This window comes from Oryzias latipes, chromosome 2 (genome assembly GCF_002234675.1).
Source record: "Oryzias latipes chromosome 2, ASM223467v1".
In the NCBI taxonomy this organism is placed as follows: Eukaryota; Metazoa; Chordata; class Actinopteri; order Beloniformes; family Adrianichthyidae; genus Oryzias; species Oryzias latipes.
The window spans coordinates 18,567,814-18,591,818 of NC_019860.2; the positions used below are offsets into that span (position 1 = coordinate 18,567,814).

A 24,005-nucleotide genomic window follows, 5' to 3' on the forward strand; every position below is an offset into this window, starting at 1 on the left:
CTGCCGTGAAAAAAAACATGGCGGATGCTCGTTCATTTTTCGGTAGAAAATCCCACAAAACAGGATTTTTTAAGGACTAATCTTTATTCTGACAACATTTCTAGTGAGAAATATACCATTTACTTTCAGAAGGCTTTTATAAAAATGCAGTTTTTAGTTATCTTTTTTCGCTCTGTGAAAACGTTTTTTTAGGGGCTCTAAATTGTGAAAAACAAACGTTTACACCTACGTTAGTCCACAGGGCGAAACGTCTTTATTTTACAACAGTGGTCCCAAGCCACCGGGCCTCGGGACACTTGGCACCGGTACCGATCCATCCGCGGGACACTAGGCCCGGTTCCGATCCATCCGCGGGACACTTGGCACCGGGCCGCGGGACACTAGGCATCGGTACCGATCCATCCGCGGCACACTTGGCACTGAGCGGCGGGACACTTGGCACCGGTACCGCGGGACACTAGGCACCGATCCATCGGCGGGACACTTGGCACCGGGCCGCGGGACACTAGGCACCGGTACCGATCCATCCGCGGCACACTTGGCACCGGTACCGATCCATCCGCGGGACACTTGGCACCGGGCCGCGGGACACTTGGCACCGGTACCGATCCATCCGCGGGACACTTGGCACCGGGCCACGGGACACTTGGCACCGGTACCGATCCATCCGTGGGACACTTGGCACCGGGCCGCGGGACACTAGGCACCGGTACCGATCCATCCGCGGGACACTTGGCACCGGGCCGCGGGACACTAGGCATCGGTACCGATCCATCCGCGGCACACTTGGCACCGGGCCGCGGGACACTAGGCACCGGTACCGATCCATCCGCGGGACACTTGGCACCGGGCCGCGGGACACTAGGCACCGGTACCGATCCATCCGCGGGACACTTGGCACCGGGCCGCGGGACACCGGTATCGATCCATCCGCGGAACACTTGGCACCGGGCCACGGGACACTAGGCACCGGGCCGCGGGACACTTGGCACCGGTACCGATCCATCCGCGGGACACTTGGCACCGGGCCGCGGGACACTTGGCACCAGGCGATCCGCGGAAAATTTTTTGCACCGGGACGCACAGAAAGAAAAAATAATTTCCATTTTATTGTTTTATTTTTATTTTGAAATTTATTTTATTTTGAAAAGTGACCGGATAAAGTTGCACATGATTACACAGTGGATTTACGTTCATTATTATTATTACTTAAGAGAAAATACCCCCCCCGGTCCACGGTAAACGTGCCCCCCACCCCCACCGGTCTGCGGTAAACGTGTCTTGCGTTTTACCGGTCCGCGGTTGGGGACCACTGTTTTACAACACTTGCGCATTCTTTTCTCGTTCATTTCTGTGGGTCACGTGACTGACAGGTTTCCTAGCAGGAGCCAGGACCCAAAATATAGCGGACATCGCCTGGGTTTTTGATGTGAATTTATTATTATTGGCTTTATAAACACTTTGTTTTATATCACTCAACAAAATAGTATCAACGGAACATTTTTATGTTGCTATGGTGGTAGCTACGGACGCTACTGGCGAACCGGAAGGAAGCCACGGTTTTCTTTTTTTATTGAAAAAGACAATTGAGGTTAACGTTTGAGACAATTTACTGACTTTTGATTCGTTTTAATTGCTTTTACTGCGAGAAATGGACACTAAATTTATTAGTTTTATAGTAATGAGTTCTACTAAATGTTTTTATAGAAAATACCAAGACCAGTCAAAACCGGTGTCCTTTACACCGGCGTCCTAGCTACATTTTTTTTCTTCATACGATTTTTTCTTTGTCATATTTACAGATCCATCTCTAGGAAAAAGAAATTAAACTTTAGTGTAGCCACATGTCTTTTGAGTAATTTAAACAAAAAATATTTACACAAAGCAGGCTTGTTTCGTCAGTCCACGGGTTGGGCAACTAAATGGTGACACCCACTACCTATTTAAACCCCCTGGAGTTTTACATGCTTTGTGGATCGCGATGGAGCCGGTAGGGGACAAAGTCGATGACGCTTTATTTCTCGCAGACGCGCTTATAGAAGAATTCAAGGTGGGTTCGATTTCATTGAATTTTGTAAAAATGAAAAAAAAAAAACGTTTATTTATATAACCAGTGACATCGTGTATGTCTTTATAACTTTATTTTGTAGCGTAAACAGCCTGCAGCTGTACAACCGTCGGGAACAGGCCCAGTGACCTTTGTTAGGCACGAGGAGGACGAGTATGGAAATCCTTTGCCTAAACGTCGTAGAACAGGAGAGCGGCGGAAACCTGTTTCATCCAAAAGTGAGTAAACCTGGTCACATTGCTTGTTGCACTTTTAAAACAACAAAGGAAAGGGGATGGAATCAAGGGAAGTAGGAAGCTGCTGACAAGATGGCCACACAAGGTTTGGCATCAGGCACACACGTGGCTTTCGCGGTACAAGTCTAGATTTGTTTTTGTAATTTTGGCAGAACCAGAATAGAATTGGGGGGGGCTATTGATACCTCGATTTTTAAAAAGTACTCGGACACCATCCTTTTTGAAAAATTATATTTACATTAAATAAAAAAAACTCATTCAAACGCAATGCATTGTGGTCTAAACATGCCAATGTGGTGAGCATGGACGCACACTCGTTTTGGCAGACTTCCTAGGGGAGTTAAAGGGCACTGGCTTTTGGAATTTAGATTTGGAAAAAGTGGTTAGCTTATAGCACTTTAGGGTGAAAATGGTGAAACAATTTGGGCTACCATTCAGAGAACTAGACTAAGTGGCCCAACCCCCCTGGCGCTCCCGCTGCCCACAAGGCCAGTGACGGGGTGGGGGGACATCATCATCATCATCGTCATCATCATCGTCATCATCATCGTCATCGTCATCGTCATCAATAGCCAATCATGATAGAAGGGGATAAGGCTGTGTGAAACGCCTCCATTTACTCCCACTCTAATAACAAGACCCCACTAGTTCTAAATCCTTTTTAGTCGTACAATACAAATATGGAAAACCTACTTTCCACTGTCTTTGTAAAGGGTGAACTGGAATTTGGCGAGGGATTACTGGAATTTAGTGAAAGGCAAGTTCATTTCAGTGTCTTTTTATTTATTTTTTTATCATGGGGGTTTTCTGTATTATAAAACACATATAGATTGTTTTAGTCTCTATGATGCCTAACAGGCCAAGATGTTAGCAGGGTATTATCAAGGCTATCTATGCGTACACCATTCCAAGGACCACAATAATTACCTTTAATATGTTATTAAACTTGTCTCAATTAGGAAGTTCTGGATTTTGAGTAATGTGGCTAGAATTGAAAAACTGCTATAACTTTCTCCATAGTGCACTATCCAAAAATAAGCATTTGTTTCAGCTCTAGGATGCTAAGCAACCAGAACAGTGAAAGGCCTGTATGTCTGGCAGATAATTCTCTTTACTCGTGCTCTTATTTATTTCAGGAACTCCAACAATGGCTCAAAGTCCAACTGTAGACCAATTGTGCATGCCATCTACTAGTGGACAGCAGAGTGTGACAGAACCTTCTCACGATATAGGTAAGTTATTGATACAGTTGTCCTCAGAACTTTTTTTTTCTGAGAACAATTTAAAGTATATTAAAATGTAGTTGATCTACATAGTTTACCTCAATTTTTTTCTGTCTAAACAGTTGCTGCATGAATTCCCCTCAATCCATAACTGCTAAAAAACTATATAATGCAGGAATATCTAGTGGTTGGATGCTAAAATTCGGGCACCATGCTCACTACTTTTTTTTTTAAAGGCGAAGAAAGTCCTCAATTTCACAAAGTGAAAATCTAATTGATACAACCATTTTGCGACTGCCATTTATAAATCCATTGTGCTCTGAAGATGAAAACATTGTCACGTATTCATAGCCTTTTGGAGTTCTTAATCACGTGGAACACATTTTCAGAATCTACTTTTACATACTGTAACACCCCCCCTGTTTCTTCTTTTTCCTCAATAGGGTCCCTCATCAAAGAGGTTCAAGACCTTCTGGGCCCCGCTGAAGACCCAACTCCATCACACTGGACGGCTAGGAAAGCTTCGTCCTTGGAAAAGTGGACAGTGTTGAGACCTTTTATGGTCGATCAGATGTTGCAATCTGGGAAGCCAAAAGGGGGACAATGCCATCACTGTCGCTCTCAGGTTGCAGTAATAGTGTGTCACGACTGTTTGCCAAGACCACTTTATTGTGCGTCATGTGATTTGGCTGTACATGACAACAGAGTACTTCACAACCGATCAGCGACGGTGGAGGGATTTTATAGGCCACTCCCACCAACCACTTTCATCAAGGAAGAGGGAGGAAAACTTACTTTCCACGAAAGAGGTACTTTTTCTCATTAAAATCACATGGGCCTTTTAAATTTGTTAAATAAATCAAAACCACCCTCAATGCTTGTTTAAAAATCTTTTTAAAAAAAAAAAAAAAAAGATGCATTATTTTTTCCTTTGAGAAATAAAACACATTTGCAGATAATATTTTATGTTTTAACTAATATGAATTGTTTACTTTTACAAGCATGCCTTTTGCCTGTCGTCCTTCCCTGCTGTGACTGCTCTACTGGTCAAACAGAAGTTTCTGCAGGAAAACAAGTGATTCTGATTGGAATGAATGGTAATGTTCCTTTCTTCTTTTTTTCAAAATAATAGTCTTTCAAAGTTATACTGTAATAAAATGTGATTTATTTCTTTTAAAGGACGATACAACCTATCCCTGCCAAATGTTACCTGTTCCTGTGGAAAAACCTGGGATGTTGGCATTGGTGATTTGGTTGAAAGTGGATATTGGCCAGCCACAGTACATTTTGAGACTTTATATACAGTGGATTTGTTCACATCATATGAAGATCTTAAAATTACTGCACCAGGAATGTCAAGGCATGCTTTTGTCGGAATGCTTGAACAGCGCACTAAAGTCTTTGGTCGAGTAAGTTACATAATTGAGGCAACAACTGTGTTTTACATTGACTGTTGTATCTTTAACTTTTGTCTTTTTTTTGTTTTCTTTTCGTTTTGTTTTGAACCAGAGTGGAAAAATATGTGGCGACACCATGCAGAAATCTTTTCTGGAGTGGTCCTATGCCAAATTTGAAGTTGAGAGGCTGTCACTGGTGCATCACTTTAAGTGCCCAGCATGCACCCCCTCCATGTTGGCTGTTGCAGTGGATGGGAACCGCAAACTTTACCGCTTCAGAAGCCAACCAGGGTATGGGGTAAACATTTTCAATGTTATGTTGAATTTTCTATGGATGTAATTTTAACATGTTTTTTTTTTTTTTTCCATTAGACCTGATGGATTTTTTGACGGTGTTTTTTTGGCGAAAGATACAGAGGTGGCCTCTTTTGTGGACTATATCCATGGTGCAACACGACATGTAAGGTCGACTTTTTTAAAAGTGTATTAAGTTTCTCAAAATATTCCATGCATCTTAATATACAACAATCAAATTTGTATATCTTTTGGTCATCTGTAATAGAATCCTGGAAAGGGAAGATGTGGAGGAGGCGAGTGGTTAGCAGCACGAGAGTCCTCTCACAAATCTGCCAGCAAAGTGGATGAGGAAGGTGTTGAGGTTGCTGTGTGCCGTCATGGGGTCTTGTTGAAAGGACTCAATATGTTCCGTGGAGAAATTTTTGCATATCCTCTCTTTCTCCAAAAAGAACTTGCTGCTCAGAATGTAGGGTTTTTCTGCTCCGATGTGGTGTGCAAATATTGGCCATATCTGCAGAAGGTTGTGCGCCACTGTCCTGAACTACAGGGGTTGTTGACAATGCATCCTTTCCTCTCAATCATGCATGCTAAAGCACATTCCTGGATGTGTGAGGTAATGATTGCCAACCTCTTTTGCACTATCACTCCAGATATTAAACTCAATGCTAACGGAAACAAATCACATTTGTTGCAGTTGCAGTGGGGAGGTCGAAACCAAGAGGGAGCAGGAATAACAATGGGGGAGGAGGTTGAGCAAGTGAACAGCTTCCTGTCTCGGGCAGCCATATGTTCTAAATACATGTCCAAAGCTGGTAAGTATATTATAAAAATGTATTGTTTTTTGTTATGCTGGGCTAATATATGTTGTGCTTGAAGTACGCACAGATATCCTTACGATACAGGCTATTGGATGGAACAAGCGGAAGGTGGAAAAGCTTGACCAGATTCTAGCAAAAAGATACATCAAGGTAAAAACTAGACATCCATTTTCCATGACTCTTAGACTTCTTTCATTCAAACACTGTTCAACAATGTTGCAATATTTTTGACAGACCGCACAAAGGATTTCTGAAGCATTGGCAGATCTTGATCAACTAACTAAAGAGCTGTCGATACAAGAAGACACTGTCCAGCAATGGGTGTCTGATGTAAAAAATTGGGCTGCAGGTACTGTGAAGCTTATTGGGGGGAAAAAATTATAGACAGACAGACACACAAAAATTGTTCTTTTTTTTTTTAATTCCAATGACATTTATATTAGTAAACCTCCAAATGAATGCCTTTTTATAGAATTTTGGCCCAAGTCAAACTGTCAAAGCACCTTGTGTTCTTAAAATAATTTTAATTACTTCTACTTTTCTCCCCACAAGATTCAACTGGTCATAATGACCTTGAAAAAACCATTGAAGGACTGTATCTGAGCATCAAACAGAGGAAATATGAATTGTATCGCAAGGCTGGTGAGGGGAAAAAAATAAAAAGTTATTGAAAATGTCTGAAATACTCTTGTAAGATAAAGCTGGGTATGCATGAACTTTTTTTTTCCCTCTAGATGGCAACAAACGGCGTCATCTATTACGAAAGAAGATTGCTACAGAAAAGAGAGCCTTAGACGATGCCATCACAAAACGAAACACTGATTTGTCTGAAACAGAGAAATTACCTTCTTCTGATGTGCTTTTGGCTCATGAGAACTATTTCTGGCCTTGGGAATGTACGTTTTTTTTGTTTTGTTTTTTTTATTCAACAAAAAACTTTAATACCTAACTTTAGATGAATTTTAATGGGGATTTGAAATGACTGAAACTGTGCTGAATTTTAGGTCATGGTGACATGGTTAAGAAAAAGCAGCTTTTTAACAAGGTAATGCTGCTGACCAGGTTGAAAGAAGAGAAGGTCATTGTGGTTCGGGAAGTTAAGCAGCACTGGGAGTACCTAAGGAATGCGGTTGGGATGCTTGAAGAGCTTTCTTCTCAGATTTCTGAAGGGATCACTGAGCAAAGTTGGTAAAACATTCTTTTATAAATGAAAATATGGAAAGACACTTGATTTTAATTTGTCTTTTTGTCATCGTCAGGCAACACTGACGCCTTGACAGAGCAAGGACGAGAGGGGCTACTGTGTTTGCTGAAAAGAAGGTCGACAGAACTCCGTGCTCGACAGGATGCTGCACGCAAAATATACCAGAATGTTTTGGGATTGCAAGCATTGTGTTTAGATGACTCTTCCACAGATGAGGAAAACTTAGACAGTAGTTCCTCGGATGAAGATATTTGACACCGCCATGCCCACCCCACCCCCAAATGTCTCCAGAAGAACATAAGTAAACTGTGATAATTGACCAATAAATTCTCTTGAATGAAATTGGTGGATTTTTAATTTTGCACTACTCTTTTTACATTGCATAATTTAAAGGTATTATTAAACTAGTTCTGATATGGATATTATAGTATATGTATGTATATGTGTATACATATATGTAGGTATGTACAGTGAGGTCAATAAGTATTTGATCACCCTGTGATTTAGCAAGTTCTCCCCCTTAGGAAACATGGAGGGGTCTAAAATTTTTCCATTTCCACAGTGAGAGCCAGAATCTAAAGAAACATTCAGAAATCGCATACGATTTTTGTAAACAATTTATTTGTATATTACTGTTACAAATAAGTATTTGAGCACTTAATTATCAGAGATTTCTGACCAGCAAAGACTTGCAGTTCTGCTTTTAAATAGGGCAATTGCCAAGCAGCTTGGTGAGAAAAGGACAACTGTTGGAGCAATTGTCAGAAAATAGAAGAGGCTAATGATGACTGTCAATGTCCCTCGGACTGGGGCCCCTCGCAAGATCTCATCTCGTGGGGTATGGATGATGCGAAGGAAGGTGAAGAATCAGCCCAGGATTACACGGGAGGAGCTGGTCAATGACCTGAAGAGAGCTGGGACCACTGTTTCCAAGGCTATAAGTAATACATTGAAACGTCATGGTTTAAAATCATGTATCGCACGGAAGGTTCCCCTGCTGAAGGCAGCCCATGTCAACGCCCGTCTGAGGTCTGGCAATGACCATCTTGATGATCCAGACGAGTCATTGGAGAAAGTCTTGTGGTCTGAGACCAATATAGCACTTTTTGGTCTCAAATATATTCAGTGTGTTTGGAGGAGAAAGAAGAAGCATCATCCCAAGAACACCATACCTACAGTGAAGCACGGAGGTGGAAGCATCATGCTCTGAGGGTGTTTTTCTGCATAAGGGACAGGACGACTGCACTGTATTAAGGAGAGGATGAACAGGGCTCTGTGTTGTGAGATATTGGGCAAAAACCTCCTAACCTCTGTCAGAGCGTTGTAGATGGGTCGTGGCTGGGTCTTTCATCATGACAATGACCCGAAGCAAACAGCCAAGAAAACCAAGGAGTGGCTCCGTAAGAAGCATATCAAGGTAATGAAGTGGCCTAGCCAGTCTCCAGACCTAAATCCAATAGAGAATCTTTGGAGGGAGCTGAAACTCCGTGTTGCTCAGCGACAGCCCCGAACCCCGACAGATCTAAAGAAGATCTGTAGAGGAGTGGGCCAAAATCCCTAATGCAGTGTGTATTAACCTAGTGAAGAAATATATGAACCGTTTGACCTCTGTAATTGATTAACAACGGCTTCTGTACCAAATATCAAAGTTGTTTAACTCAAGTGATCAAAAACGTATTTGTCACAGACTTTTACAAAGAAATTGTACAACGTGATTTCTGAATGTTTCTTCAGATTCTGTCTCTCACTGTGGAAATGCACATATGATGAAAAATTTAGACACCTCCATGTTTTAAAATTGTGAGAACTTGCTGAATCACAGGGTGATCAAATACTTATTGACCTCACTGTATATAAGTATCAATGTTACTGTTTTTCTTGGAAAACAATGGATCACACATAGGATGTATGATCCATCCCCTTGGGTCCAACCTGAAGCTAAGTATCAGGAGCTGAACATACGTACATTATTTTTTGGGAGTAAATGGCAATATGCAATTTGAATTGATCTCAAGACCTCATCTCTCACATCCACATAAAATTTTGATCATACCGAAAACGTTTAACCCCTTAATATCCATTGATGCACATATGCATATCCATTCCAATATATTTAAATTTTTTCCGCAGGTGTAAATTAATGTAGATGTTAATAGGTAAACAATGTATGAAATTCATAAATTATATATTTTAATGTGACAGGCTCTGAAAGTTTTCAAAGCTAAAGTTTAATTCTATATCAAATGAAAGTATAAAAAGGGGCCTATGCTTTGTTCTTGTGCGCTTGCTTTGAAGAGGGGGAGGGGCGGCAATGACTGCGCGTGAGTAGTTAAAGGACTGGCTTGCCAAGAAGCTGATGCAAGACTACAAACGGTAAGAAATGAACATACATCGGGAAATCTAAACTATTTGAACTTTAAAATAAATACCAATAATCTATAATTTTTTCTGGTCATGCAAGCTTTACCTCTTAGCTAATATTTCAGCTAACCCACGCATGACACAAGTCAAGCAGAACTAACCCCCCCCCACGAACAATATTTTCAGTGACAGTTAACTTTAATGACGGTGTATTACTTTTGTAATTTAGAATTTTAGTTTATAAAATTAATACATCTCTAGACGGAGTCATACTGTTGAATGACATTAGCTAATCTGGCCCGGGTTCTGGCAGCACGCGGGTCGGTCGGTGCCAGCTAATGAAACTACCTCATATATCGATCGCAAGGGTGCTTCTTTGTTGGTCAGAACCTAAACAAAGACGTAGGCAGCAGGGTAAGACACGACAACTAGTTCTAACATAAAGAGAAGAATGTAATGAGAAATTGTTTTTCCGGTTTCGGAGTAGTAATGTTTTTGAAGTGCTGGTGGAACGGTTTGGCACCATTTTGGTAATATGTCATAACTGATAATTACTACAAACAAAGTAACTGCCCATTGATTGCTGATTGACAGTACTGCCACAACACAATATCTGGTTTCTGCTATATGTAAATGCTATGTACTTTTGGGATCTTTGTAGTACGTAGTTGTGAAAAATATAATTGTCAATAACCAATAACAACCTACCACAAACATGTGCTTGGTTGTTTAAATTTACAGCTAGTTGTGAATTTCAATGTGAACACTACAATTTATCTAAACACCTTCTCTTAAGTTTTACATTTTAAGTAAATCATTATATAGAACATCTTTCATTTTGACTAATTGTGGAACATACAAAATAAAGTCAATGTATATCTGAAGATAATTTCTATTTCTGTTTATTATTTACATATAGTAAAAGAGTGAAGCAATTGCAGTTTATTTTGACTTAAAAGACTTCATGTTAATTTTCCATTTAACAGGGGTACTAAATAAAGTTAAACTTGACCACATTTAACAATGACTTTATTTTTTCTATTGTCATATCAAATTTGATATGAAGAAGTGTATTCTACAATTCATGAATGAATATTTTGAATAAAATATGAAGTACTAAAGTTAAGACTAGGTCCTCTGTAGGTTTATGTTATTGAAAGCAAACACCCACGAAATTAATAGGTTACAAACAAACAATTAAATGGAATTTCTGCTGTGCCCCAATTTCAACACCTTAGATAGAAACAGCATGTCATTAAGTTTATTTGTTTATATGTTTTTTATGCTGGAAAATAATGCAAATCCAGTGGTTCGACTCCAGAACACAAATGTAAGTTTGTTTGACTAGTCGATCAAATGTATAGTATATACTATTGAACTTAAGTGGGTTTTTTAAATTCAATTTCAGTGTTAATTTTTTTCAAAACATATTTTCTATATATATTTTATATATATTCACAGGTCAAGATGCCACGAGGATCTACAACAAAACTTTGTGTCAGCTGCAAAGCTGTGATTGGTGTGGCAACTAAGACATGTAAAGTATGCCAAACAATCCAGCCAATGAGGCAAAGGCTTGCCAAAAAACTGGAGAAGTTTCAATCCAAAAAGGAGACTTGGTTGCAAAAACACAAGAAAAACAAAACCACCACACATGTTTTGGATGAGGCATCGGTTTTGGTACGTGTTTTATGTCTGCAATTGTATTTTATAATTTTAGTTATTACTGATGATGTAACAATTTTTTTAGGTGGAAAAGTTGAATACTTTGGGACAAAAAGCCGTTGTGTTTATTGCCAGACCTGGAAAGAAAACATCTACGTGGCATACACATGTCATTCACCCTAGGTGGCAATTAACCGATCAAGCTGGACAGTGTCTGGACCGCATGAAAGACCTATATGAGCTAATGATCAATGGTAAGTATTTCTGTCTGAAAATGTTTATAATTTCAGCCCAGTTTGTTCCTAGGATTAGTGCATTCAAATTTGTCATTATTTCTAGAGGTAGAAAAAATAATAACGTTTGACTAATCTAAAACACTTGGAGTATATAGTGATATATTTTTCACGGTTATTGTGCTGCTTTATTTGTCACTTTTGATTTGATTAACTTTAGTTTTTATAGTACCGGTATTATTTTATTCTGTAGAAGGAATTGTAGTACATTAAATCTATCCAATGTGTTGGAATAAATGTATATCTGATCTAAAAAAGTAAAACAAGTTGTAAAATTGTGATATGTTTAAATTTAGCAAATGTATTTCAAGACAAAAAAATTATATGCATAACAAGACAACTGCATTTAGATTATTTTATTTATTTTCCCCATTGAGGTTGGACGAGCCTTCAAATGCCCTCTGGTCCAGTCATCCAGCCTTCAACCTCACCAGCCATTCAACCTTCAACTGCACCATCCATCCAGCCTTCAGCCTCACCAGCCATTCAACCTTCAACTGCACCATCCATCCAGCCTTCAGCCTCACCAGCCATTCAACCTTCAACTGCACCATCCATCCAGCCTTCAGCCTCACCAGCCATTCAACCTTCAACTGCACCATCCATCCAGCCTTCAGCCTCACCAGCCATTCAACCTTCAACTGCACCATCCATCCAGCCTTCAGCCTCACCAGCCATTCGACCTTCAACTGCACCATCCATCCAGCCTTCAACCAGTATGCAGATTCATAACATTTTAATAATATGGTGACGTAGTCTTCTGAAATACATGTTAAAACCACAACATATTGTAAGATGTTGAAATGGTGTCAAAAGAGCATTCTTTTTGTTTATTTAAATCACACTGGAAAAACTGTGGGCTTAAATGTTTGCATAATATTAATTGAAATCAACAATATAATTTACAGAAAATGTTCTTTATTTCTAGCAGGTGTTCCAGCAAAGAAAAAGAAAAAAAGAGATAACAAGAAAGATTCACCTGGAGGTAAATGGGTTATCTTTTATTTGCTATCAACAGCTTCAGATACAAACATAGACAATGTTATTGTATCTTCTAAATGACATGCTTAATGACCTTAGTCAACTATTTAAAATTGAGGTTACCTTTATGTGGACTTAACAGAGTTATGTGTTCCTCACAAGGATACTTAAAATGCTAGCAGCAAAAAATTGACAAACAGTGATAACAAAAAGACTAGAAAAAGAAAATAAAAAGCTAATGTTCTATTAACAAAAAAGAAATTGCTGCAACATATCTAAAATTATATTTTATATATATACATAAAATATAATTTCAGTTATGTTGCTGCAATTTCTTTTTTGTTAATAGAACATTAGCTTTTTTATATATATGTGTGTGTATATATATATATATATATATATATAAAATATACTTTCAGTTATGTTGCAGCAGATTAATTTAACTTTTTGATAGTTTGACTGTCAAATCTATATTAATATCATATATTTAATTGACATTATTTTTACATGTAACTTGTTCATGAAAAAATAAATGTGACATTCATAATCTACTTTTGCGAAGAAGGTCATGTTATCATTAGGATTTGTTAGTATGTTGTGTGAAATGTTTGCAAAATCACTCAAAAAGTGATTTACAGGTTTTGACTTAATTTTCAGCAACAGTTATAAATGACCTAAGGAAAAACTGTTGTGATCTGGCCATTTCTTTGTTTTTTTTGAACATATACAAATACTGTGTAGTAGCTTATAACCACAACTAAATGGTGAAGCTGTGCATGCTATAAGTGCTTCTAATTAGTGATGGAGAAAACAAAGCTTCCCAAAGCTCTAAATTCAACTGTTTCAAAAAAAAGTTTAGTGTTTGAGAAGCATTTGTCTCAATGAAAATCAGCTGGCCAGACTTCATTACTGCTTCAAAATAAGAAGGCAATAAGAAGACAGTGAACTGAGATAGTAATTAGTTATTTGATGCTATACAGCTTTAAAAAAAAATTTTTTATAATTTAGTTGTCACAGACTATGTGTCCATGTATAAAATACATTACAGCATTTAGTGTTTGCTTTTGCAAAACCACAGACAACATGAAGTTTCATTTGGAAATTCATCATACAAATGTTTTCCCAAACATTTTCCTACTGTTTACTTTCTTTGAAACCTTTATATTGTGCTTTTTATATTTTCAGAGTGCAGCCATGGGGGAGAAGATCAGTTTTACCCAGTGAAGCAGGTCTTGAAGACAAAAAAGCAGAAGGTTATTTTTATTTCTTATCTGAAGTAGAAATGTGTACTTTTCATCTGCCTTTCATATGAATGTATGAAATACAATTTACGGCATCACAATTCTTAAGTGTAATAATATGATGGCCTATGTTTAAAAAATCATTTTTTAAATTTACTTTTATCAGGGGAAATTAATGGAGTTTGTTGAATGGGAGCCATGTTCCATGTGGTATGTATAATTTTTTTTTGTTTATTTATAGATTGTATAAGAGGAGGCTGTGCATGATGTGGAGCCAGTGTAGTTATTAGCCTTGTAGCAGTGCTCTGGACCACCTGAAAACATTCATGTGATTTCCTATTTAAACATGTAGCTATTAAGTTACAAATAATACAGCATGATAAAATTAATGCATGGGAAATCATATCCCTTTTAGATTTTGATACAGTTGGACTCAATTTGACAATAGTTCTTATATGATTAAAAGACAAACACTGAACCAGAGACATGAGACAAGACTCTACACCAGGGGTGTCAAACTCATTTTCACTGAGGGCCACATCAGCAAAGTGGTTGTCCTCAAAGGGCCAGATATAATTTATACATGTAAGTAAATGTAATAAAAAATAAATTTAGCTACTCCTTAATGTGGAATAACTTATTATGTATTTAGTATAACTTTTTAAAATGACAATTTCAGTTGCATAGAAAACATATGTTTGCTTGTTACTCCAGCATAAATCTTTTTAAATTTGATTCTATCAGGTTAGGTTATATGGAAAGTGTTTAAGTCCTAATATATAGCCCAATCTGATATTTCAAGTCAGATTCCCCCTAGATATGAATAAATACACACCAATTTTTTATTTTTTATTTAAGAAATTTAAAACTTTTATGCTTTTGGGGGCCACTTAAAATGACAAGGCAGGCCACATTTGGCCCGCGGGCCTGGAGTTTGTCACATTTGCTCTAGAGACTCTAGAGACAGGGTCCAGGGTTGACCCAAGGTTCCTGACTAAAGAGTTAATTAACAAATTAGGCAAGGATACTTAATTGTCGCAGGGACATATTTTCAGGGGAACAAACAAGGACATAAACAATATATAATATACATATGACCATACAAATGTGTCAGTCAAATTAGAAAATGATAAATGAATTTGCAGTAACATAACTGTGAGCATGGTAGCATAAAGTACAAACTGGAGTTCACTGGAGCTTGTTGTCTTTTATTGTAATGTTGTCATTAACTGTTTTTATGTATTCATTGATTTATGTATTTTTTGCAGTGGGAAAACATGGTCTCCACAGTGGGTGGAAAAAAGGAACACCAAAAAATAAACCCCAAAGGCACCTCTGTTGATCAGATTGACCTTTTAAATTATTATTGTTGTTTGTGTTACTGCTTTCTAATTGTTGTTAATAAAAATGTTCAAATGAAAGGGTTTGATCTACATTTTTTATTGCTCAACATGCTCACATGTATGATATACCATAGAGGTAGGACACATTTGTTGTGAAATTCTAAACAAAAGTTTACAATAAAAAACATACAAAAAATTTGTCATATAACCAGATATCAGGTTTTTGTGTTGGATTGTCACAGCTATGGCAATTGCAAATGATCATACCTCAAGTTATAATGATACATACTTAATAGTAAATCATTTTTGGTATTTAGTATAATGAAATAAGAGCAAAGATGTAATGCATGGAGCTGTATTGTGCAACCTAAATAGATGAATGTATATTTGAGGTAAAAAAAAAAAAAAAAAACACACTGTTCTTCCAGGTCGTCATTTGCCTTTTTAGCTTCCCCCATTTATTAATTATACAGACGTATATTCTTTACAATTTCAAAGACAGATAAAAGAAATAGCATTTATAAAAGAAAAACCTTGGAATCATAAACATAAACCAAGTGGTAAACGTAGATTGTCAGTTTATTTCAGTAAAGCAATTAAAACGAATCAAAAGTCAGTATGAATAATCAAAATAGCGTTTTCCCCCAAAACAAAAAGTTACTTCCGAACGCAAGACTTATGGGTAGTACCGTTTTAGTGGGTTGAGTTGAGTTTGTGAAATCTAATTGCATTCCTCTTGTGAAAAGCTGTTTTCGAGTAAAAGTAATAATAATTTGACACAATAATAACCGCAAATTAACCGTGGCTTCCTTCCGGTTCGCCGGTAGCGTCCGTAGCTACCACCATAGCAACATAAAAATGTTCCGTCGATACTATTTTGTTGAGTTATATGAAGGAATGTACGTAGAAAAAATATATAGGTATCAAATACAATTGGAAGCTACATAATGTTGAAAACAACTGTATGATTCTCGCTAGAAAATGCATCAAAACAAAGTGTTTATAAAGCCAATAATAATAAATTCACATCAAAAACCCAGGCGATGTCCTGGCTCCTGCTAGGAAACCTGTCAGTCACGTGACCCACAGAAATGAACGAGAAAAGAATGCGCAAGTGTTGTAAAACAGTGGTCCCCAACCGCGGACCGGTAAAACGCAAGACACGTTTACCGCAGACCGGTGGGGTGGGGGGCACGTTTACCGTGGACCGGGGGGGGGGGGGGGGGGGGTATTTTCTCTTAAGTAATAATAATAACAATAATAATAATGAACGTAAATCCACTGTGTAATCATGTGCAACTTTATCCGGTCACTTTTCAAAATAAAATAAATTTCAAAATAAAAATAAAACAATAAAATGGAAATTATTTTTTTTTCTGTGCGTCCCGGTGCAAAAATTTTCCGCGGACCGCCTGGTGCCAAGTGTCCCGCGGCCCGGTACCGGTCCACGGCCCGGTGCCTAGTGTCCCGCGGCCCGGTGCCAAGTGTCCCGCGGATGGATCGGTACCGGTGCTTAGTGTCCTGCGGCCCGGTGCCAAGTGTCCCGCGGATGGATCGGTACCGGTGCCAAGTGTCCCGCGGCCCGGTGCCAAGTGTCCCGTGGCCCGGTGCCAAGTGTCCCGCGGATGGATCGGTACCGGTGCCTAGTGTCCCGCGGCCCGGTGCCTAGTGTCCCGCGGATGGATCGGTACCGGTGCCAAGTGTCCCGCGGCCCGGTGCCAAGTGTCCCGCGGATGGATCGGTACCGGTGCTTAGTGTCCTGCGGCCCGGTGCCAAGTGTCCCGCGGATGGATCGGTACCGGTGCCAAGTGTCCCGCGGCCCGGTGCCAAGTGTCCCGTGGCCCGGTGCCAAGTGTCCCGCGGATGGATCGGTACCGGTGCCTAGTGTCCCGCGGCCCGGTGCCTAGTGTCCCGCGGATGGATCGGTACCGGTGCCAAGTGTCCCGCGGCCCGGTGCCAAGTGTCCCGTGGCCCGGTGCCAAGTGTCCCGCGGATGGATCGGTACCGGTGCCTAGTGTCCCGCGGCCCGGTGCCAAGTGTCCCGCGGATGGATCAGTACCGGTGCCTAGTGTCCCGTGGCCCGGTGCCAAGTGTCCCGCGGATGGATCGGTACCGGTGCCTAGTGTCCCGCAGCCGGGTGCCAAGTGTCCCGCGGCCCGGTGCCAAGTGTTCCGCGGATGGATCGGTACCGGTGCCAAGTGTCCCGAGGCCCGGTGCCAAGTGTCCCGAGGCCCGGTGGCTTGGGACCACTGTTGTAAAATAAAGACGTTTCGCCCTGTGGACTAACGTAGGTGTAAACGTTTGTTTTTCACAATTTAGAGCCCCTAAAAAAACGTTTTCACAGAGCGAAAAAAGATAACTAAAAACTGCATTTTTATAAAAGCCTTCTGAAAGTAAATGGTATATTTCTCACTAGAAATGTTGTCAGAATAAAGATTAGTCCTTAAAAAATCCTGTTTTGTGGGATTTTCTACCGAAAAATGAACGAGCATCCGCCATGTTTTTTTTCACGGCAGGCAAAACCTCAGAAGTCACGTGATCCTGAGAAGGCTAATAGAAAATGAATAGGAAAATGAAACGTAAGTGTCTCACAAGTTACGGGCCGTTTTTGTGAACCTGTCACGTATTTCCATGTGGACAAATGTAGCTACTACACATTTTAGGATGAGACTGGGTTGTCCAGGAATCTGCAAAGGAGACTAGTGTGGATCTAGTTTTCTACAAGTGGACGTATCAGAATGGAGCAGAGCAGGGAGCTTGTGTCCTGCCCATCGTATGTTCTAACACAATTTTCCTTGGAGTGGGTCTTTAGGCCATAAGTCCAGAGCTCAGATCAGGTTCAGAAAAGAGACATTTTAATGAAGACATTTAATTAAAAGGAGGGAAAAACTGATAGTTGCTTCATCTTTTCTTCATCAAGTGAACCAAAATCTTTATATAGAAATTAAAAATCTGGAACGTTTGTAGTTTGATTAAAAAATATGTATATTTTATTTACATATTAGATTATAAGACTTTTAGATTTGGGCAATAAAATTGTTGATGTTCAAAATAAAAACAATAAAACCCATAAATAGTTTATACTCCTAAAACAATATGAACCAGCCTAAAACCCCAACAAAATCCACTCAAACCTATTTTTTTGATTACATAACTATGTAGAATGTGTCTTTTTTTGTCTGCATCATAAGAGAAAATCACTGAAAACCCCTGCATGATTTATATTTGTACAGCTGTTATAGTGTCTCTACTTTATTATTACTTTCCACAACAGCTGGGCTGAATGCAGTAGAGCAGATCTGTTCTGTTCTATTTTAATTTGAATCTTAAGAATAATCCAGGAGATTGTACCACCCACTCAATAGTTTATGGTAAAAATCAGTCAATGCATCAGAGCTTAGCGGTTTGCTAACCTGGAGGTGTGTCCTCATAGATTTTTTCTTTTTAGAAGCTACAATTCTTGCTGCCTTTGCCCTAAGTTATAACTTTGATGACCGATGATTCATTAACCAGACTTTTGATTGGTTGAATGAGATGTCAATCTTGTCCATCTGATACTATCAGCCAATCAATGCAGTTTAAACCACCCTGTCTGCCCTCCTCTCACATCTACCTTTGAACGCAACCTATCAAATAAAACAGATACATAACACGATGTCAAATATTATATATAGGCTTGGCTCATTAACCAAGCAAAGCGCGATAAGACAAATATATATATATAACCTGGAATAAAACTAGAAATCAGTTTACAGTCTACACCAAACGAAGATAGCATCTTTGCTAATACTGACTAACGCCCACGTGGCACATGTGAATGCACCACCAAGAATAGCCAAGCTTTGGTTTATTATTACATTCCTAAAAGTGCATGTTCATTTACAAAGAGCTGGACCGCCCCAAAAAACATAAATAAGGGTTTTAGGAATGAAAAGACAATGTTCCCACTGGTGTGAATGCAGTCCAAGCATTACTAATGATTCTATGACAGCAGTTCACGGAGTTCAAGCCAAATTACAGATCATCATGAATGTTGTCTACAAACACTGTAATCCATCACTCTTTACTGTGGTGCACCAATACAGCCCATGTCATCCGCAGTAATCACACATCACGTCATGCATGAGCTCGCTGTTGCCTTGTTAGTGTGGGGAAGCCTCACAGGCCACGGTGAGTTTATGCGTTTGCACCGTGGAGCACTTATATCGGCAACCTGTGGGAGTTTACATGATTTTCCCCAAATGGAAAACTAAAAATATGCTCAGTATCATTTTTGTGTAAGAAATGTATCAATTGATGTCGTTAACAACGAGCAAAAATGATCCCAACAGTGACCTACGTCAGATCTTTATAGATCCCCTTAGATGGCATGTTCTAAAATAACTAATGTGCGTGTGCATGTTGTTCCATCAGAAGACCTGGGGAAACATGTTCTCAGTTGGCCAAATGTATGTCTTTTAAGATAGGAGTGAATAATCGGACAGAGAGACATTTCTCTCGATTTATGATCTGGTTTAGGTTTCGCAAAGAGGGCGTTCAAAAAAAATGTGATCATCTTTGAGCCCAGCTGGTGTCCTCAACAATAGTCACAAAGCGGCCTGTAGGAGGCTTACGTGGCTGAATTGTTAGTTTCCAGATTCCCTTAACCTTTGAGTGTTTGGAAGTTTGTCTTCATCCTCTGCAAAATTGAAACTTTGAGTGTACAACGCTTCTGAACAAATCCTCCAAGCCTGACGTAACGCCGCGTTCACACGTGTCAAATTCCCACCCGCTGCCTCTTTTTTGACGTACATCAAATTCGATGCCCAACGCTTGTCCAAAAATATGTTCGTAAACTAGATCATTCCGTTGCATCTGGGAGGAGCCACCGTCAAGTTTTTAGCCTCATTGCAACACAGAAGCATTGACTGTATAAGTAATCTTATGAAGAACGGAAGACGGGGACGACTGTAAGAGATCAAGTTCATTTATTTTGACGAGTAATCAAAAGCATCGGTAATCACGTCTGTCTGGCTTTTTTCCTTTGAGGTGATCGTGAACTTCTTACTGCAGGGGCTGCATTTGTATGACGGTGATTTTAGCTGTACTTCCAGATCTCTGTAACCACGTTTGATGACCTTTTGTCCCGCATTAGTCCAAGGAAAAAAAAACACAATAGTGATAATGCCTTGTTGCAAATAAGTATAAAGTTTAGGAGGAAAACTATCAGATTCCATGTATGTTCTGAACGGTACTTCTTCTGCATTGCTGTCAGTAGCAAATACTGATATTCACACCTACAGTGCCCTCTAGTGGTTGTTTGTCTGAACAACCACTAAAAGGCAACAGGTTGTTAGTGGGAAAATAATGATAAATATATGAACCTATTTATATTTGAGGAAAAAAAAGAAAAAAAACCAAGCCACTTCTGAGTACAAGTCACTCCCCCGGGCAAACTATAAAAAAAAAATTATTAAACAACACAATTTATATTCCAGGAATAAACCGTGATCTAGATTTTGTGTATGAACCATTAAAATGTGAAATACATTTTCCCTTAATCCACAGCAGTCAAAGACGGCATTATCTAAATTTTACAGTGTGAAGGATAAATACAAAATGAGAAATGTCACTACAACAGGTATTTTCTAAATGTAGTAATACATATTAACCCACTCTTTGTGCAACTTTGTTAGCAGCATCCTTGTAACATTAGACCGCTGATTACCAAGTATTGTGCCTTATTATTACGCTGTGTGCCTAGAATGGTTTCGGATCAACACCACAACCTCCCCCACTTCGGTGCTTTCACTTATCAGTTTATGGAAGCCAATTTCTTATTTTTCAGAAGTCATTTTGTGTAGAAGAGTTGATAACGGGGATGTATGTCAGCCCACCAGTGTCACCCTACTGGCAGTTATCATAACTAGGCCACATAGTCATTTTCTGGGGTCCCAGTTGTCCCTCTTGGCATTACAGTTTGACTGAAGTGTGTCAACATGAGTGCACGACTGGAAAAGGGTTCACCAACGCTGAGTGACGAAGCACCCACCTCTCTTGTGCATGTGCACATGCACTCACAAATACACTGTTCACGACCACCCATGTCAGCTATCCGGCAAAGAAAATAAAGAACTAACCATTAAACATTTCCTAAATCTGAATATCAAACTGGAACTTTTAACTCATTAGTTATTCATTTGCACAATAACAGGAAGTGACAACTTTTAATTGTCTGCGATTTAGTTTTTCTATAAGTGTTGCTAATTGAAGATTGTACATTTTGAAAGACCCACTCAGATAAAAATCATGTTTTTGGTGTTTTTTGAGTCAGGGCTGTCTTTGGCATTTGATGATGGACACATACAAAGACGATTAAGCTTAAAATCGCATGTCTGAGGATTTCTTTAGTCAAATCCCTATGAATCAGGAGCAGACTAAAAAATGCAGTTTGAAAAAAAAGAAAAAAAAAAGGGCACATTTGTGACGTACAAAATACTCCAGGCAGGCCATAAGCTCCAAGTTCTGCCCTACTCTACTCTGATGTATGTGTGTACTTGTAGACAACTTGATCCATGTTTGTCTTCATGTCCTTTATCTGAGCCGGCATCTGGGTTAAAACTGTACGACTGGATAGCTCCAACATTGCTCTGCATTTTCTAGTAATGTTAGGGGCGAGCTTACTCCGAAACCACCGTTCCGTGCACATTTCAGAGGCAAATTTCTAAAGAACTCCTGCCGCTCTGCAGTAAGTATGTCTAAGAAAACCTCACAGGTCTTTAGATTCTGGAATGAAAAAGAAAAGATAACTGGGAATCCCTAAAATGGATCAAAAGATGATTGGACTGGGACTTTAGGAGAATGTCTTGAATTCTCCAAATTTATTTAAAAGAAGTTTTAGAAAAATTTCAAAATGATCTTTTTCAATGAAAAAAAAAAGTGTGGGTTATTTGTTTGTGGGAGGGGCTAAATGGAACAAGGATTCCTCTCCAGACTGTGGGCCGGTTGGTTTAGTTTTGCTGGAGGAAAGAAAATAAATAAAAAGCCAGGAGTCTTTGAACATCTTCATAGGATCCTAATACTATTTGATGTATAACTTTTTAATTTTAAGTTATAAATAATTTCTTCTTCGTTCTTTACTTTTTCAAAAGCATTCACCATTTCTTCTGTTTTCCATGGAAACATAACGTTTAATCCACATTACTGCCTACTCCAAAGAAGAACCACATTGGTTTTATTTTCAACCCTTTCAAAAGAAGAAAACCCGACCAAGATGAATCCAACTGCAAAGTGACAGAAAAGTGGAGGCTGCCAAAAGAAGGTCCCTTCTAACGAGAATCCAGCTTTCAACAACAAATGTAACAGGCGCGCTTCGGCAAAGTTACTGAAAGATTCATAGGTTTAGATGTAGCGAGGGGGATTACACAATGCCACCTAATCTTTATTTATGTGACTGCAGCAGCTGCACTTGAGAAGAACCTACCCTCTGCTGTGCAGTACCCATCAGCCCACACGGCACACTGATACACACTGGGAAGACGACACTTTTCCTAGAGACAAAAATGGTGCCTTTCACCCAAAAAAAAACCCCAAGAGCAGTGCAGCATGAAGACGCTGGATGACAGAATCAAATGATTCTGGGGTAATGACTGCAGGAGCATTGCAGTCATTAAGAAAATGAACACATTTAAATGGAGGTGGCATTGCAGCGTAAAGGAAATCACAAAAATGTGTTAAACAGTCAAAGGAAACCTGTTGAAAAGTTACTAGATTTTGATTTTGGCTTTTCAAATGTTCACTGCTGTTACCAATAGTCTTGCTCAGACTGTCACCATGGAAACAGACAGTCACCACCTGCCCTGACATTAAAGTAGATAAAAAGAAAAAAGATCATTATTAAACACAACATTAAAGTAGAAGACCGCTTTTTACCAAATCACTTCTGAATTGGTCACTTGAAAAAGAAAAACGTCTAAAGTCTCAGACACAAATAACTTCTTCATGGTGCTAAAACTCAACCAACCAGACGATTTCTGCCTTGGAGAAATACATGAATAACTCAAAGAACATGCTGCCTGAGATGAACTGCGGCCATCTGGTTGTCCGAAGTAAGATGAAGTGAATGTTAAAAATCTATTCCAAATCCTATTTGACCCACATCTGTAGCATTTCAGAAGCTCATCGCTTGAAGGACGAGCAGCAGTCAGCCATCTGCACTGCTGGGAGGAATATAAGGTGCAACCACCCGACTACGACACCAAGAACAGCTTCATGTGCACCTAGTACAACCGAGACTCAATCACCTGAGAGTCGGGACTATTATCTGAACGTGTGCTTTTTTTCTTTTTAAAGACGCAGCTTTCCTCTTGCTTAATAAATGTGTGTAAAGATGCGCAAAGGCCACCTAAGAAATTATAAAAAAAATGTCAAACTTAAAAGTTATTGCATTGCTTAAAAAGAGGATGCGTTTTCAAAAAAAAAAAAACCTCATCTTGTAACATTTGAGAGAATTTCAGTCACTAAATGTGTTGGTACAAGAAAGTACAAGCTGTGTATACGATTTTGTGCTGTAAATTTAGTAAAGTCTGCCTGTCGAAATAATTTAGAACCACAAAAACCAAAAAAGGACATGGATGTCCTATACAAGAAATTTACACTTCTGCTTTCAAACACAAATCACCCAATGTGGATAGAAAGACTAGAGTCGTCCTATATTCCTTTGCGTATCTCATCAACTGTTAACACACAACTAGCGTAATTCCAGGAGATCCTGAAGCAGAGACAAGTAGCTTTGATTTTTAATCACTTTACAGTCATGAAGTGCTTACGCTATCAACCTAAATCAGCCGATTCTGACGCGGAGGAAAGCTGCTTCTGTCCGTCGATGTGCAACACTTTA

The 24,005-nt window shown here is 39.3% G+C and overlaps 3 protein-coding genes across 5 annotated transcripts in view; 2 read left to right on the forward strand and 1 right to left on the reverse strand.

The window, feature by feature from the left end:
* The window catches only part of LOC101170160 (gamma-aminobutyric acid receptor subunit gamma-3), a 131,539-nt gene that overhangs the window by 79,203 nt on the left and 28,331 nt on the right, over positions 1-24,005 (reverse strand). The gene's annotated exons all lie outside the window — the stretch shown is intronic.
* Positions 854-7,585, forward strand: LOC111949111. Of its 2 annotated transcripts, XM_023965559.1 has the most exons (16): positions 854-2,050; positions 2,151-2,286; positions 3,441-3,536; positions 3,971-4,336; positions 4,529-4,624; positions 4,707-4,936; positions 5,037-5,215; positions 5,297-5,384; positions 5,487-5,834; positions 5,916-6,033; positions 6,098-6,189; positions 6,274-6,388; positions 6,592-6,681; positions 6,774-6,935; positions 7,044-7,223; positions 7,299-7,585. In XM_023965559.1, exons 1-16 carry the CDS (start codon positions 1,982-1,984, stop codon positions 7,496-7,498), a joined length of 2,565 nt encoding a protein of 854 aa, XP_023821327.1. In that variant the 5' UTR covers positions 854-1,981; the 3' UTR covers positions 7,499-7,585. The 2 variants fall into 2 exon arrangements, with proteins under 2 accessions (XP_023821327.1, XP_023821336.1); XM_023965568.1 differs by lacking the exons at positions 854-2,050; positions 2,151-2,286 and adding an exon at positions 2,853-3,061.
* Positions 7,811-15,539, forward strand: LOC111949118. 2 transcript variants are annotated; one of them, XR_002875161.1, is made up of 7 exons: positions 7,811-10,934; positions 11,066-11,284; positions 11,355-11,523; positions 12,491-12,547; positions 13,729-13,796; positions 13,951-13,994; positions 15,053-15,539. XR_002875161.1 is itself a non-coding variant. In XM_023965676.1 (7 exons), the coding sequence occupies exons 2-7, from the start codon at positions 11,072-11,074 to the stop codon at positions 15,102-15,104; spliced, it is 603 nt and encodes a 200-aa protein (XP_023821444.1). In that variant the 5' UTR covers positions 7,814-9,616; positions 11,066-11,071; the 3' UTR covers positions 15,105-15,539. The 2 variants fall into 2 exon arrangements, 1 of the variants encoding a protein (XP_023821444.1); XM_023965676.1 differs by having other exon boundaries at positions 7,814-9,616.